Consider the following 13,519-nt stretch of genomic DNA (forward strand, 5'->3'; position numbering starts at 1 on the left):
TCGATTGTTGTTCGGATGCCGTGTGAAGAAGGTGGCGGGCAAAGCTAAAAGCTGAGCCGGCCACCGTTTTCCCCACCCGGGGAGAATTGCGGGGATGGAGAAGCCGATGCATGAGCATACGTCCTATCGAGATACTTCTTCTCACACTGATTCTTACGAATGCCTCGGCACCTCCTCTCATAGACTACACTTCTCCAATTCTCCGTTGCAAAGCACAAGGGCTTCATAGCTTGTTGCCCATGTTCACATGAACCGCCTTGATCTGCGAGTACGCCTCCAGGCCAGCTTCTCCTAGCTCTCTACCAATGCCGCTCATTTTTACACCTGTAACGAAGATCAGATGAGAAATAGTATCATCTCACGATAGACTTACCTCCAAAAGGAACTCTCGGATCACAATCCTGGCTGCTGTTGATCCACACCATACCGGCCTCAATCTCTGCAGCGACACGATGGGCACGCTCGAGGTTTTGCGTGAAGAGGGCAGATCCTAATCCGTTTGTGGTGTCGTTCGCCCTGCGAATGGCTTCCTCTTCATCTGAGAACCTCGAGATCACGACCACTGGACCGAAGATCTCCTCGCGATAGATCTTCATCGAGTCCTTTACTTCGGTGAAGACGGTGGGAGAGATGTAGAATCCTTTGCCACCTTTTTGCAGTGTCTCGCCACCTGCGGCAACGTTCGCTCCCTCTGATTTTCCAGACTGGATGTATTGCAAGATTCGATCGTACTGCTGCCGTGAAACTTGTGGACCTTGGTAGGTAGAATCGTCCCACTGATCCCCCGCTTTGCTGACGTCTTTCACAGTCTCAACAAACTTCTTCACGAACTCGTCGTACACTCCATCTTCTACCAAGATGCGTGAAGTTGCGGTACATATCTGTCCTTGGTTCGACATGATTCCCAGGTGGCTCCACTTGACTGCCTGCTCCATGTCAGCGTCGTTGAAGACGATCAGTGGCGATTTTCCTCGGGTCTCCAATGTGATATTTTTGAGCGTGGCAGATGCCATTTTCATGATTTGGCGTGCTGTTGCCGTCGAGCCAGTAAAAGCGACCTTGTCGACAAGGGGGTGCTCGACCATAGCTGGGCCAGCCTCCGCACCATACCCGTTGATGACATTGACGACGCCAGGTGGAAAGCCGGCCTCTTTGATGAGCTGACCAAGCATAAGAATGCTAAGGGGAGTCTGTTCTGCGGCCTTGATTACGACTGTATTCCCGCAGGCGAGAGCAGGTCCTAGCTTCCAAGTAGCCATAGACTATGAGCAGCATCTTAGCCTGTGCTGGAGACGTGAGCAAGATTGATATTGGCTCACCAGGGGATAATTCCATGGAATGATCTGAGCCACAACACCGATGGGCTGCCGAATAGTGTATGCAAACTTCTGGTAATTAGTGTTGATCGTCTGTCCGTAGGTCTTATCTGCCCATCCAGCGTAGTAACGAATGGTGGTAATGGCTTCTGGCAAGTCGGTGTTGAGAGCTTCTGAGTATGTTTTGCCTGCACGCAATCAGCAAGAAGTCGAGTCCGAAAAGAAGTAGTAGCCACCATTGTCCCAAGCATCAATTGTTGCAAGGAGCTCCTTGTTCTTCTCAAGCAAATCCGCAAGGCGTGTCATGAGTATCCCTCGATCTGTTGCCGGCAACAACTTCCAAGACGCATCTTTGAGAGCCTTGTGAGCTGCTTGGACTGCAAGATCAACATCTTCAGGTCCAGCCGCCTGCACTGTTACAATCTCGGCTTCTGTCCTGTATGCTATCAATTTTTGGAGAATACGTTTAGCGACTTTGAAACACTCACGCTGGGTCGATTGAAGTGATAGTCTTGTTGCTTTTGGCGGTCACGAACTCGTTGTTGATGAACAACCCTGTAGGCTGGATATATTGGCGTCCGTTAGGAGCCTTGAGCGTCACTGACAAGTTCGACATTTCCTCGTTGTCGAAAGCTCTTGCAATGGTTTTCAATCCGAGTAGGTGAAGTGGTCCTCTGCGTTTCCGGTGGGAGAGACACTTGCAAGATTTGACAGCAGAAGGATTCGTTAAACCGGATGAGAGCACTCTCACAGGTGTATCAGAGACACACTTACGTTGCCCAATGTGTCTTGGATGATGTCGCTTCAGTAATGGTTGAAGTGATCGGGAAGGCATTCCTATCTCGGTATCGCCTTCCCAGATGGGATGTGAGCGAAGAAGGAACCAGACAAGGCCTCCCGATCTCTTGCTGCGCTGGCATGTGCACGCAACACCCAACATCTCGTGCTCTCTTGCCGAACAACATCTCCACTGGAATCTGGAATACCTGAAGCAGCGGTCGCGAATGTTTAATATCGGTGTATCGTCCTGCTCGAACAAGCCATGACAGGCACCTTGTAACTCTTCTCCCGCCATCACACCGAGCATGCCTGTGCTATGGCAATGGCATGAGATACATGTGATGAGCTCTGGTCTTCGAATTATCATTCCAACGACCCTTGTCCAAGGCGGAAAATGTAATACGACGGCATGTCGCTGGAAACGCAGTGTATCATGACAAACCAAGTCTCTCACAGAAGTGACTCGGGCCGAGCACAATGATGCTATCCCCTCATCATGTTGTACTCTACGGGGGTACCCACGACGACCATGATCGACGTAAAGAATGGCATTGATTAGACTAGGTATTCTACATTCTGCACTCAACACTGACAATCGCAAATCATAGCCCGCTCCCCCCTCGTCAACGCCAGCTACGATGTTGTCCTTCCTACGAGCCCCCCATCCGCCTCGGACGAACAATGCATCGAAAGATCTCACTATCTACGAAAATGGCACCTCGTCTGTGCAATATCATAAGAAGGGAAGCGACTACATGATGACACACACTATACCACCTACCGACCCCAAAGACGGCCCTTCGATTATACAACCGCCTTTCCACTACCACATCTATCAGACCGAGAAGTTCCGTGTCACTCAAGGCACCGCCCACATGTTTTTTGGTCTAGACAAGAAGCCTAAAGCAATACTTAGTGCGAAGGGCGGTAGAAGCTCAGCAGTCTTGGGTCCATGCAGATACCACCGATTCGAGAACGCGAGCTCGACGGAAGACTTGAAGATCAATATCCAATTGGAACCTGAAGACTATGAGAACGAGCAGCGATTCTTTAGGAACTTCTTTGGATACCTGGATGATTGCAAACGGAACAAGACACCACCCAGCATCTTCCAGCTGTTCGTTTTCTTGCATTCGGCGGACACTCCGCTGGCTGTGCCCATGCCGTTTGGGTTGGAGACTTTGGGCATATATGTGAGCAGGGTGTTACTAATTGTCGTTGCTTATGTTGGCCTGTATGTATTGGGCTACCAGCAGAGCTACCCTGAGTACTACGACAGCAGCAAGAGCAGATAGTTGTCGCAATAGTTGTCAGAATCGTTGCACTCTTTTTAGTTAGTAATACCTTTGCGTTGAAGGCAACGTTCCTCCTCTCACTGTGCTTCCCCAATTCATGGATCTTGTCATCACAAGGATACACGTCAGAGGATCTTGAGGGAACAGTCCGCCGTAGAATAACTGCGTCGCACAGAGCACTCTGTACTGCAGTGTCGATCAGTTAAGGATCAACTAAATTTGATTAAAGAAACGGCTGCCCTTGCCTAGCCCGTGGGCAAAGTGTGGGGAAAACTTAGGCTTATCTTTGATTGATCAAACTTCTGTCCTTGTGTCACATCCTAAACCTCCACGCTGAACATGCCCCGAGCAACGGAAAAGTCGAATGCCCGTCGCTCACGGTCCTTCGGCGGCTGTGGCACATGTCGTCGTCGCCATGTGAAGTGAGCAGCACGCACTTGTCCCACTCCCTGTGGGAAACCGCTAACCTCCAGGAGTAAGATGCGACCAGGTCCGACCAGTATGTCTGACCTGCAAAGCAATCGGTGCCACTTGCGAAGGCTTCACTGCTGAGATTAGATGGATGAGCTCGTCCAAGGATGGCAACGAGAAGCGCAAAGAGCCAGCGACGCCAGCGACTGGCGTGAGTCGCCGTCACTTGTACTCCGGCATGTTGGTCCGCCTGATACACAGGTGTCTGTGGATTGCGAATTTGACTGACAATTCAAACAGAAAGTGACCGGGAGAAGATGAGCACAAAGCTTGCAGCATCATTCCCGATCGGAACAATTGACTCGTCTTTGAATGAGATTGACAACAAGTCGAAGGAATCTTGCATGGCCGACAAGGACATCTCTGTCGGGCCATTCGGTGTTCTCAACTTGAATCGACCTGCAGTCGAGCCCGTTGCTGAGAGTGAGACGGCAGATGATCCCATGATCTCCATCGATCAACCACCCGCTCAAGAACCCATCCTGGACAATGTCACTCCAATCACAATGGACTCTTGGATGGGTTTGGACGATACCTTGCAGTGGGCTGATCTCTTTGGCTTTGGTACCGACAGCATCTTTCCGCCGTCCGACAGTATATTTGATCCATTACTGGATTTGAGTGGGAACGACAACCTGTTCATCGATCCACAGGCTCTATCGGACCATGACCAGGGAACGTCACATACGTACAACGCGTTGGCAGGGGCGGGAAGCAGGCTAGCATCTGTCGATCAATCAACACTGACAGCCCAAGATGTGCTCAAAGAAGCTCAAATGCTTCTGCGTCATTTCAAGGACACGGTCGTGAATCGACTCGTGAGTCTGCCAGTGACTTCCAAATCGCCGTGGGAGATCATCATAATCCAGGAAGCTATCAATACTCTTGGCCACTTGACGTACCTGGAATCTACCGCCGTGACTTGTGCGAAGAAAGCGACATTGTTTGGGATACTGGCGATCTCAGCGTATCATGTATCCAAGAATCCACCACCGAATAGGTCTACGACCACCTCCTTCGACTTCCAGCAAATCGTGAACACAGCATCGTCGGAGGCAAAGCACAACTTGCAGCAGTCTTTGAAGAATGAGTTGCACGGTTCATCAAAGGCGAAGTATAAAGATCAACTGATGGCAATCGAATGTTTACTGGCATTGGCAGTAAGTTGATGTGCAGCTTTTCAGGCAATTGCTGATCGTTAGTAGGTTATCATGGGCTATCAAAAAGATGCTCGATGCTATCTCATAGATGCAGAGCGTCTGATGAGACACCGCGGTCTAGCCAAACGAGAAGTCTCGCGAAAGTCAAGGCTCTTGCATCATATGTACACCTGGAGTCGAATCCTTGGAGAGAGTACTTATGTTCTCCACGAGTATAGCAGTGCAACTGGCACAGTGCCGAGCTCTCATCCGGGCGGTACGTTGACCGCAGTGCAGCCTCATGTCGTGCATGCTTCAGGTCCTGGGAGTCGCCTTGACGACTTCTTACGACTGGAGCCACATCATGCAGACAGTGAGCTTGACATTGAAGAGGTCAAGGAGCCGCAGACATCTTTGCGCGATATCCACCTGGAAGACTCTCGAGACAACCCAAACACGATGTATACGGAGATATACGGCATCAACGAGACTTGGCTTAGTCTCCTCTCGCAAACGACCCGGCTAGCAAACAGGCTGGATGGTATGAAGGCTACCAACTCCACTGAAGTCACCATGTCAGACCTCTTATCCAGGAGGGCATCACGACTAGAAGACATGATCTGCTCCTTTGCAGCCGACTTCTCGCCCAGATACATTACACCAAAGTTTGAACCAAACAACCACATGCATACGGCGCTGAATTCAGCCTTGGTGATATTCTTCTACAGGCGCATCAAGAACGTCAACTCCTGGATCTTGCAAAGCCACGTAGATGACGTAATATCTGCTCTGGAAAGCTTTGACAAGGCCATCAAGGACAAGCCAGGACAGGGCCCTGGGACGCCATGGCCAGCCTTTATTGCCGCAGCCGAAGCAAGTACACAAAACAGAAGAGAGCGGCTTTTCGCCTGGATCGAAAATGGCGAGGCAGCTACTGGCTTCCATTGCTACACTAGCTCGAAGGAACTACTACTGGAGACTTGGAAGAGACGAGACGAGAATGCGACTGGACAAACGCCAGGTCTTCGGAAGTCGGCAAGACGCTCAGGGGCATCACAATCGACGGCTAGCTGGCTCGATATCTGTCGAGAGCAGAAACGATGGCTGATGGCTTTCTGATTCGTCAATCCCTTGGGTATCTCTCTGTACTTTATCCAAGTCTTCACAAAGATAAGACACGTTTTTCGAAAGGAATAGCCGGATTCCCTTTTCCTTCCACCCGAGGACATACACATACTTCTCGGGCCAATATAGCATGTCTAAGCTCATGTATGGGGAGAACAACGTCCGGCACACCTCAGTGGCGCTACCCCATGGGCACTTTGCTGCAATCACCAGGGTGCAGCTCGTCTTAAACCCGCAGACCAAGAGCTCCAAGAAATCCAAGAAGCCATCTCCGCACGTTCAAGACCACGCGCCCAGCACATGCCCCCTGCGTGACGAACACGCGCTCTACAATGACACCATATGGAAATGCACCAGATCTCACACCAGTCGGTTACAGAACTGATCGTCGGCGTGGCTATCTCACCGCTGGAGTCCTGTCCCCTCTTGGCAATGCGTCTCGCAGGGAAGGTTGATTGAATGCCCGGTGGCGAACGTCCGTCTTGTGTCACGAAGGATGACCTTATCGAGTGATGGCTCCTCGAAGTGCCGAAAACTCATGGTGGGGAGAGTGATCCTGTCAATTGGCCTATAAATGCGTTGTCTTCCATAAAGCTCACCAGACTCGACCAGACTCCTTTGTGGCCACTTCTTGATCTGCTACTACTTCCTTGTGGTTTCTGGAACTTTTGATACTCCTCTCAACCGGTAATATGGACACCAAGGAGAAAGCAGTCGAGGCGCTCGAATACATCGAAAAGGGCCCGGAATCTAAACCAAAGCCTGGGCTCAGCGAAGATGACAGAGAATGGCTTGCGCAAATCGACGCCAGGGAGCAAAACCGAATCTACCACAAAGTCGACCGCCGACTGGTTCCTATGCTGGCTTTGTGTGTGTAATCATCACATTTCTACGTCGAGAAATGGTGTTTGGCTAATCAACAACGCTGCAGTGTACTTAATCGCGTAAGCTGGATTCCGCTGTAATAAGACATGCAACTGATGTTCGTTCTTCTCTCCTTCTCAGTCATCTTGACAGAGCCAATATTGCCAACGCGAAAATTGAGTGAGTTTGTTCACGCCTTGCTGGCGCTGGTAGTGTGTTGACAATGATCACAGGGGACTTGAAGCCAGTCTTGGCATGACAGGCGACGACTATAACGTTGCACTCGTGGTGTTCTTCATTCCCTACGTATGTCTAAAGGCTACTTTAAGGAATAGACTGATCGAGGAACGAGGCTGAAGTGAACAGATCCTCTGCGAAGTCCCAAGCAACTTGCTGCTGTCCAAGTTCTCTCGACCCAGCGTCTACATTGGCATTCTAGTCACTTGCCGGGTAGTCATCATGACCATGTCGGGCGTTACACAATCGTTTGCAGGCTTGCTTGTCACTCGATTTCTTATCGGAGTTTTTGAGGTACGATTTGTAGTTTCATCTCAGCCTGGCCAGAGAGCTAATAACCTTGTGCAGTCCGGCTTCTTCCCTGCAGCAATGTGGATCGTCGGTGAATGGTATCCGCCGCAAAAGACACAGACCAGGATGGCCATGTTTTATCTGGCCAGCGCAGCGTCTGGGGCATTTTCTGGTCTCCTGGCTGCTGGCCTTGCTCAGTAGGTCATTTGAAAGCAAAAGTTCGCGATATGCTGACTAAATTCCAAGGATGGATGGCCTAGGCGGCTATGAAGGCTGGCGATGGATGTCAGTTGCACTTGAAGGGTTGAAATCGTCGCGATACTTACGTTACACAGCTTCCTGATTGAAGGAATCGTCTCTGTCGTAATCGGCGTGATGTGCTTCTTCACCTTGCCAGATTCTCCAACGAAGGCCAGCTGGCTCAAACCTGACGAAGCAAAGTTCCTCGAATTGTCGCACATCGCCTTTCGGGAGGTGAAGACGACGGATCTTGAAGACGAGAAGAAGCACGTCAACTGGGGGATCCTCAAAGAGGTCATGACTGATTGGCAGCTGTACCTCCAAGGCGTCGTGTTCTGGTCCAATACCGTGCCGAACTATGGGCTTAAATTCACCATGCCTTCAATCATCAGAAACATGGGATTCGAATCGACGACTGCGCAACTACTTACTGCGCCTCCGTATGTAAGTATTGACCAAACATCGCATGCATTCAATATTCACAGACTAATGAAAGTTCTCAGACATGTGGTGCAATTGCAGCAGTCCTCTCAGCGCTGTGGGCTGATAAGTTGTCGTGGAGAATGCCATTCATCGTTGCCCATCAGCTGATGCTCGTTGTGGCATTCTCCGTGTTGTTCTCTTTTGCTGCAGAAATCCAGAACAACATTCCTCTCTGTTACGTGATGGTCTGCTTGGCTTGTATTGGGTTGTATCCCATCATTCCCGGCAACAACTCCTGGACAATCAACAACTTGGCCGGCGCAGAGAAACGAGCAATTGGGATTGCATTCATGGTAAGCTCTACTTTGAATTAGAACATGAGACCACACACTGACCTAGTGAGTAGATCATGATCGGCAACAGCGGAGGTTTTGCTGGCTCCTTTATCTTTCTTGAACGTGAGTCACCACGCTATCCGACAGGTTTTGGAAGCTCGCTTGGCTTTGCAACTGCTGGAATCCTGGCTGCACTTCTACTGGAGTTCCTCTACTGGAGTCATAACAAGCGGCACGAACACTTGACCGAACAAGAGGCTATTGCACAGTATGGCGAGAAGGAGCTGGAGAAGATGGGCAACAAGAGTCCGCTGTTCAAATACTCGCTCTAGGGTAAGGAGGTAACATGGGCACAGTCATCGAGGTCTCCTCGGAAGGAGTGATTCCTTCCAATGCGTTAGATCCCTATGGAGTCTCCGAAGAGATCAAACTTACAGGCGAAGGCACAGGTGACACCAAAATCAGAAAGTGTGCAAGCGCCGCGTGCGTCCACTAGCGTCCCAATCACATGCTCTGCGACAAGCTTGGGCCGAAACGTCACCTCCCACTTTCTGCCCCCGCTTGCTTACCACCAACAACACTTCCATGCGTGCTCTAGCAACGCTACTAAAGGCAACATCGGCACTCCAAATGCGCTTGAAAACTTATTTTGTGCAGTGTCACGGCCACGACACTGAAGGCATTGGAATCTCGTTCGACTCAGTTCTCAGAGCGCAAACGATTTGCATCTCCTGTTGTCGACGAGCGGATTTCCGGAATGGAGACTTGAGACTTTGATTGACGACGAGAGTCCTTCGTGGAAGTACAGTAACACAGCACAGCTGCGCCTCGTGACCAAGTCGTCGGGAGGCTGCGGCGTTGTGGACCAAAAGCAGCTTCCACTGGTTCTGACACCCCCTATAGCGATTACATCCGCTTTTGTGGTGCCTTCCTCGAGATACACTTGGCCTAACCGCTCTGTATCTTTCCGGCTACCACTTAGAGGATGTATCCATCGCTTGGCAGTTGCACCATCGCACGACGTTCTAGAACTACCATTCTAGCTTTACTTGGAAACCAAACAAAGTCGACGACGTAGTGGACAAGGCGGAGACACCTGGTGATGACGTTGGAGCAGCAAACATGAGTGTCTACCCGTTCTGCTGTTTCCGGTGCGTCCGTCTCCTCAAACAACATACACTCGTTCAGCGATACATTCGTTTTTGGCAGCCAGTATGGGTATCATTCAGAAACTCATCGTTGCTTTTGCCTTTCTCTGTTTAGCCAATACCAAGCCTACTGGCAAGAGGCAGGCTGGTGGATGCGCCGCGCCTGTGCAGCGTCGAGCATGGTACGTCCGATCCTGTGTAACAACTCACGCTTCGATACTGATCAACGATAGGGTCAATCTGAGCAACGAGGAGAAGCAAGCCTACATTCAGGCCGATAAATGCCTCCAGAACACGCCAGCTCAATATGGCATCCCAGGCGCTCGAACAGTCTGGGATGAGCTGCAGTACGTTCACATTCGGCAAGCCAACTTCATCCACGGCGTGGTAAGTCACCATCAGTCTTGTTTGTTTGACTTCGTAGCTGAATCTAGTCAAGGGAACATTCCTACCATGGCATCGATACTACATCAAACTGCACGAGACGCTTCTATCAAAGCATTGTGGCTACAGCGGCGGCAACCCGTGAGTTTCATACCTCACACAACCCTCCAACAAGAACTGACATCTTCACAGCTACTGGCGAGAAGCCGACCACGCGGACAGCATCTGGGCCACGAATCTCTGGGACGCAACGACCGGCATGGGCGGCGACGGCCAGGGCGAGCAAGGATGTGTCGCAGACGGACCTTTCGCGGGCCTGACACTGATCTACAATGCCGCAGCGCAGCCTGCGGCACCTTACTGCTTGGCTAGAAGGTTCAACGTTGCGTCTTTTCAGGAGGCGGGTCAGAGTCATATTGATGAGTGTTTTGCCAAGCAGTCGTACTGGGAGGCGATGCAGTGCTATGGCAATGCGGTGCATTGGGCTGGTCATGCTGGCGTTGGCAGAGTGGTGAGTTGAGGCAGAAAGGCCGAAAGGCCCGTGAGATCTGGGCTGACAACAGTTATTCTAGATGGAAGACGCAATGCTGGCGCCAGGCGATCCAGTGTTCTTCTTGCACCGTAGGCCATCTGACGACCCTTCCCTACATCTTCTCGAAGCCAGCACTGACAATCAGTCCAGACGCCAACCTCGACCGTCTTTACTACGAATGGCAAAGAGCATCGCCCGGCCGAGTGAACGAGATCGCAGGCCCCAATACTCCCGGCCCCGAGTTCGCCGCAGACAATTGGGGTCGTCCCGGACCAGAGTTCACGGAATCCTCAGGTGACGGCGGCGGAGAGACGACTCTCAACCACGTGCTGTGGATGGCGGGCATGATCCCCAATGCTACAATCTCCCAAGTTCTAGACATCCACAGCGAGATCAACTGTGCGGACTATCTCTAGGCAGCAGAATGCATCCGTGCGCCGGGGGAATGAGGACGAAATGAGATTTACGCTTCTTAACGATATTATTCAGGCTGTGTCGTACCTACTCTCAAGGGTACAAGCTCAGTAATAGTATTCTGGACACATAGATCTACATGAAATTCAAAAGCACGAACAATGAAACTGTTCTTCCTGCATCCATACCTTCCCCATTGAGTCTTTGCCGAGCCTTACGACGCCTCGCCCCATATTAAAGTCCTCACGATATACGATCTCGTATTACTCTCGTTATAGACAAGCATCTCTCCGCACATTGCTACCCGAAGAGGTAATAATCCAAAGTTTTCCGGAGCGAGAGACCTGCAGCGGTAGAGCATGAGTACGTCACATCAAAGCGACAAACGAGCCGACCAACCGGCTGCCGTCCAATGACCACCGAATGCGTCAATGGGAAAGTGTTCGTGATTCGGGAGAAAGGCATACCGAGACTCGCAAAGTGCAGTATGCAATGAAAGGCGTCGTACTGGTCAGCACCATCTACGAGTGCAGCAGACTTGTGCAAGGCTATGGCTAGTTGGAGAGCTGATCGACACGATATATTGCGGATGCATAATTTGGATGCCTGGGCGTCCCTTTTCTTCCGTTCTACTTGCTTGGCGATGTTGATGTTTGTAGACGCCGGACAGGTGTCGAGCTGGTCTTGAGAATGCGAAGTGCATGGGCACGCGAGGTGCATTCATCGAGAATATGGTGGGTCAAGAGGTTGTCGTATTTCGTATGTCGCGGTGATGGATGTCAAGAGGAGACACAGCTGAAGGTGTATATAAAGTCTTAGGGGCACTTAATCGATAAACCGATCACCAGCGAATTCTTCGACCATGAAGATAAACGCAATCTCTCTCGCGGTGCTGTGCCTTACCTGGCACGCCTCAGCCTTCCCCCAACTTCTCCAACGCCAGTCATCTCAAACATCCATTGCCCCTTCTCAAACCACTCTCACTCCAACACAAACCGCCGAGCTCTCCAACATCGGCCAGGGCGCCGTGAAAGCTCTCAGCCAAACCCCTGTCGCTACCCCTGGCTTCAACGCAGCCTTGCAACGGATCGACGTGAGCGGCGTCCACGCATGGCGAGCACCCGGACCGAATGACCAGCGCGGTCCATGTCCTGGTCTTGTACGTCGATTCACATCACATAGCTAGATATACCCTCTGACAATCTCATCTTAACAGAACGCCCTCGCCAACCACGGCTACCTCCCCCGCAACGGTGTCGGCTCCATCCTAGACTTCATCACAGCAACCAACACCGTCTACGGCATGGGTCTCGACCTATCCGTCATCCTCGCGGCATACGGTGCCGTCTTCGATGGGGCTCTCCCGCTGGGCTGGAGTATCGGGGGCGGAGTACATACAGGGATAGGAGGGAGCCATGGACACTACGAGACGGATAATTCGCCTATGAGGGCGGATTTGAACCAGTATGGGTCGAATACGAGGTTGGTGTTGGGGCAGTTTCAGGAGGTAGGGTGGTTCCAAAAAGTGTTGATTACGGGTGCGTTTCGCTGACGAGATGCAGTTCTTCGATCTTCAGCCGGATGCCGCGACGGCGAATTACGATATCGATGTTCTTTCCCAGTTCAGGGGGATACGCTTCAATGAAAGTATTGCGAAGAATCCTTACTTCTATTGTGAGTACAACTCTGTTGTCTAGTCGATTCGATCTCACTGACATACCGCACACCAGATGGCCCATTCGCCGGAACGACAGTCTCCCAAGCGGCCTTCTCCTTCATCTACCGCTTCATGGCAAACCACACAGAAGCCAACCCAGCAGGAATTCTGAACCAAGACGTTCTCAAATCCTTCTTCGCCGTCTCCGGTGACGACGGTGACTTCACCTGGAACCCGGGTCATGAGAGGATCCCAGATAGTAAGTCACCCACCAACAACTGCCCATACACCCTTCGTGCTGAATAAACACAGACTGGTATCGCCGCGCCATCGGCGACGAATACACTCTCGACGGCCTCGGATCGGACACAACCACCTTCGCCTCACGGACCCCCCGAATCAACACGCCTGGCTGCAACACAGGCACAGTCAACTCCTTCGTCGCAATCGACACGTCCTACGCGGACTACGACTTCAGCACGCCCACACAAGGCGTCTGCTTCGCTCTGGCGGAAGTTTTAAGTGTGGCGGAGATGTTGCCGGTGGTGGGGATCGTGGTTGATCTACTGGTGCTGCCCGTGCAGAATGCGCTGGATTGCAGGACTGTGCCGGCGAGGAATGATTCTGTGAAGGATGTTTGTCCCGGGTATAGTTTTTATGGAGGGCCTACGGGGATGGTGGCGCCTGGGGCGGGGCAGGATTAGAGAGTGATTGGGAAATGGAGATTGGAGGGCGGTAACTCGGGTGTGTATCGTCTGTACTGTCAGAGGCTGCCATAAGACCAAGGAGTAACCGCCGAGTTGTGTTTTGAACTATGTTCAGTCCGCTCGAGGTGACTTGTGCCTGACATCCGGCCGGCCACCGGTCA

At 51.5% G+C, this 13,519-nt stretch overlaps 6 protein-coding genes across 6 annotated transcripts; 5 read left to right on the top strand and 1 right to left on the bottom strand.

Annotated features, from left to right (window-relative positions):
• Window positions 1-223: 223 nt before the first annotated feature.
• On the bottom strand, window positions 224-1,932 carry M409DRAFT_22671 (uncharacterized protein; the record flags this gene model as incomplete). Its single annotated transcript, XM_033806442.1, has 5 exons — window positions 224-324; window positions 374-1,262; window positions 1,320-1,504; window positions 1,553-1,752; window positions 1,805-1,932. 5 exons carry the CDS (start codon window positions 1,930-1,932, stop codon window positions 224-226), a joined length of 1,503 nt encoding a protein of 500 aa, XP_033668133.1.
• Window positions 1,933-2,734: 802 nt separating this feature from the next.
• M409DRAFT_22672 (uncharacterized protein) lies at window positions 2,735-3,391 on the top strand (the record flags this gene model as incomplete). Its single annotated transcript, XM_033806443.1, has 1 exon — window positions 2,735-3,391. The coding sequence occupies one exon, from the start codon at window positions 2,735-2,737 to the stop codon at window positions 3,389-3,391; it is 657 nt and encodes a 218-aa protein (XP_033668134.1).
• Window positions 3,392-3,730: 339 nt separating this feature from the next.
• On the top strand, window positions 3,731-6,120 carry M409DRAFT_66261 (uncharacterized protein; the record flags this gene model as incomplete). The annotated part of the gene is made up of 4 exons (XM_033816858.1): window positions 3,731-3,813; window positions 3,872-4,038; window positions 4,103-5,022; window positions 5,068-6,120. 4 exons carry the CDS (start codon window positions 3,731-3,733, stop codon window positions 6,118-6,120), a joined length of 2,223 nt encoding a protein of 740 aa, XP_033668135.1.
• Window positions 6,121-6,818: 698 nt separating this feature from the next.
• M409DRAFT_66262 (uncharacterized protein) lies at window positions 6,819-8,848 on the top strand (the record flags this gene model as incomplete). Its single annotated transcript, XM_033816859.1, has 8 exons — window positions 6,819-6,994; window positions 7,224-7,296; window positions 7,357-7,521; window positions 7,576-7,715; window positions 7,765-7,803; window positions 7,854-8,202; window positions 8,262-8,534; window positions 8,588-8,848. The coding sequence occupies 8 exons, from the start codon at window positions 6,819-6,821 to the stop codon at window positions 8,846-8,848; spliced, it is 1,476 nt and encodes a 491-aa protein (XP_033668136.1).
• Window positions 8,849-9,730: 882 nt separating this feature from the next.
• M409DRAFT_22675 (uncharacterized protein) lies at window positions 9,731-10,996 on the top strand (the record flags this gene model as incomplete). The annotated part of the gene is made up of 6 exons (XM_033806444.1): window positions 9,731-9,846; window positions 9,898-10,051; window positions 10,104-10,189; window positions 10,241-10,559; window positions 10,621-10,669; window positions 10,731-10,996. The coding sequence occupies 6 exons, from the start codon at window positions 9,731-9,733 to the stop codon at window positions 10,994-10,996; spliced, it is 990 nt and encodes a 329-aa protein (XP_033668137.1).
• An 860-nt stretch (window positions 10,997-11,856) lies between these two features.
• Window positions 11,857-13,355, top strand: M409DRAFT_22676 (uncharacterized protein; the record flags this gene model as incomplete). The annotated part of the gene is made up of 5 exons (XM_033806445.1): window positions 11,857-12,153; window positions 12,211-12,501; window positions 12,557-12,668; window positions 12,725-12,910; window positions 12,964-13,355. 5 exons carry the CDS (start codon window positions 11,857-11,859, stop codon window positions 13,353-13,355), a joined length of 1,278 nt encoding a protein of 425 aa, XP_033668138.1.
• Between the last annotated feature and the right edge of the window lie 164 nt (window positions 13,356-13,519).

Source organism: Zasmidium cellare, assembly GCF_010093935.1.
Source record: "Zasmidium cellare ATCC 36951 unplaced genomic scaffold M409scaffold_16, whole genome shotgun sequence".
In the NCBI taxonomy this organism is placed as follows: Eukaryota; Fungi; Ascomycota; class Dothideomycetes; order Mycosphaerellales; family Mycosphaerellaceae; genus Zasmidium; species Zasmidium cellare.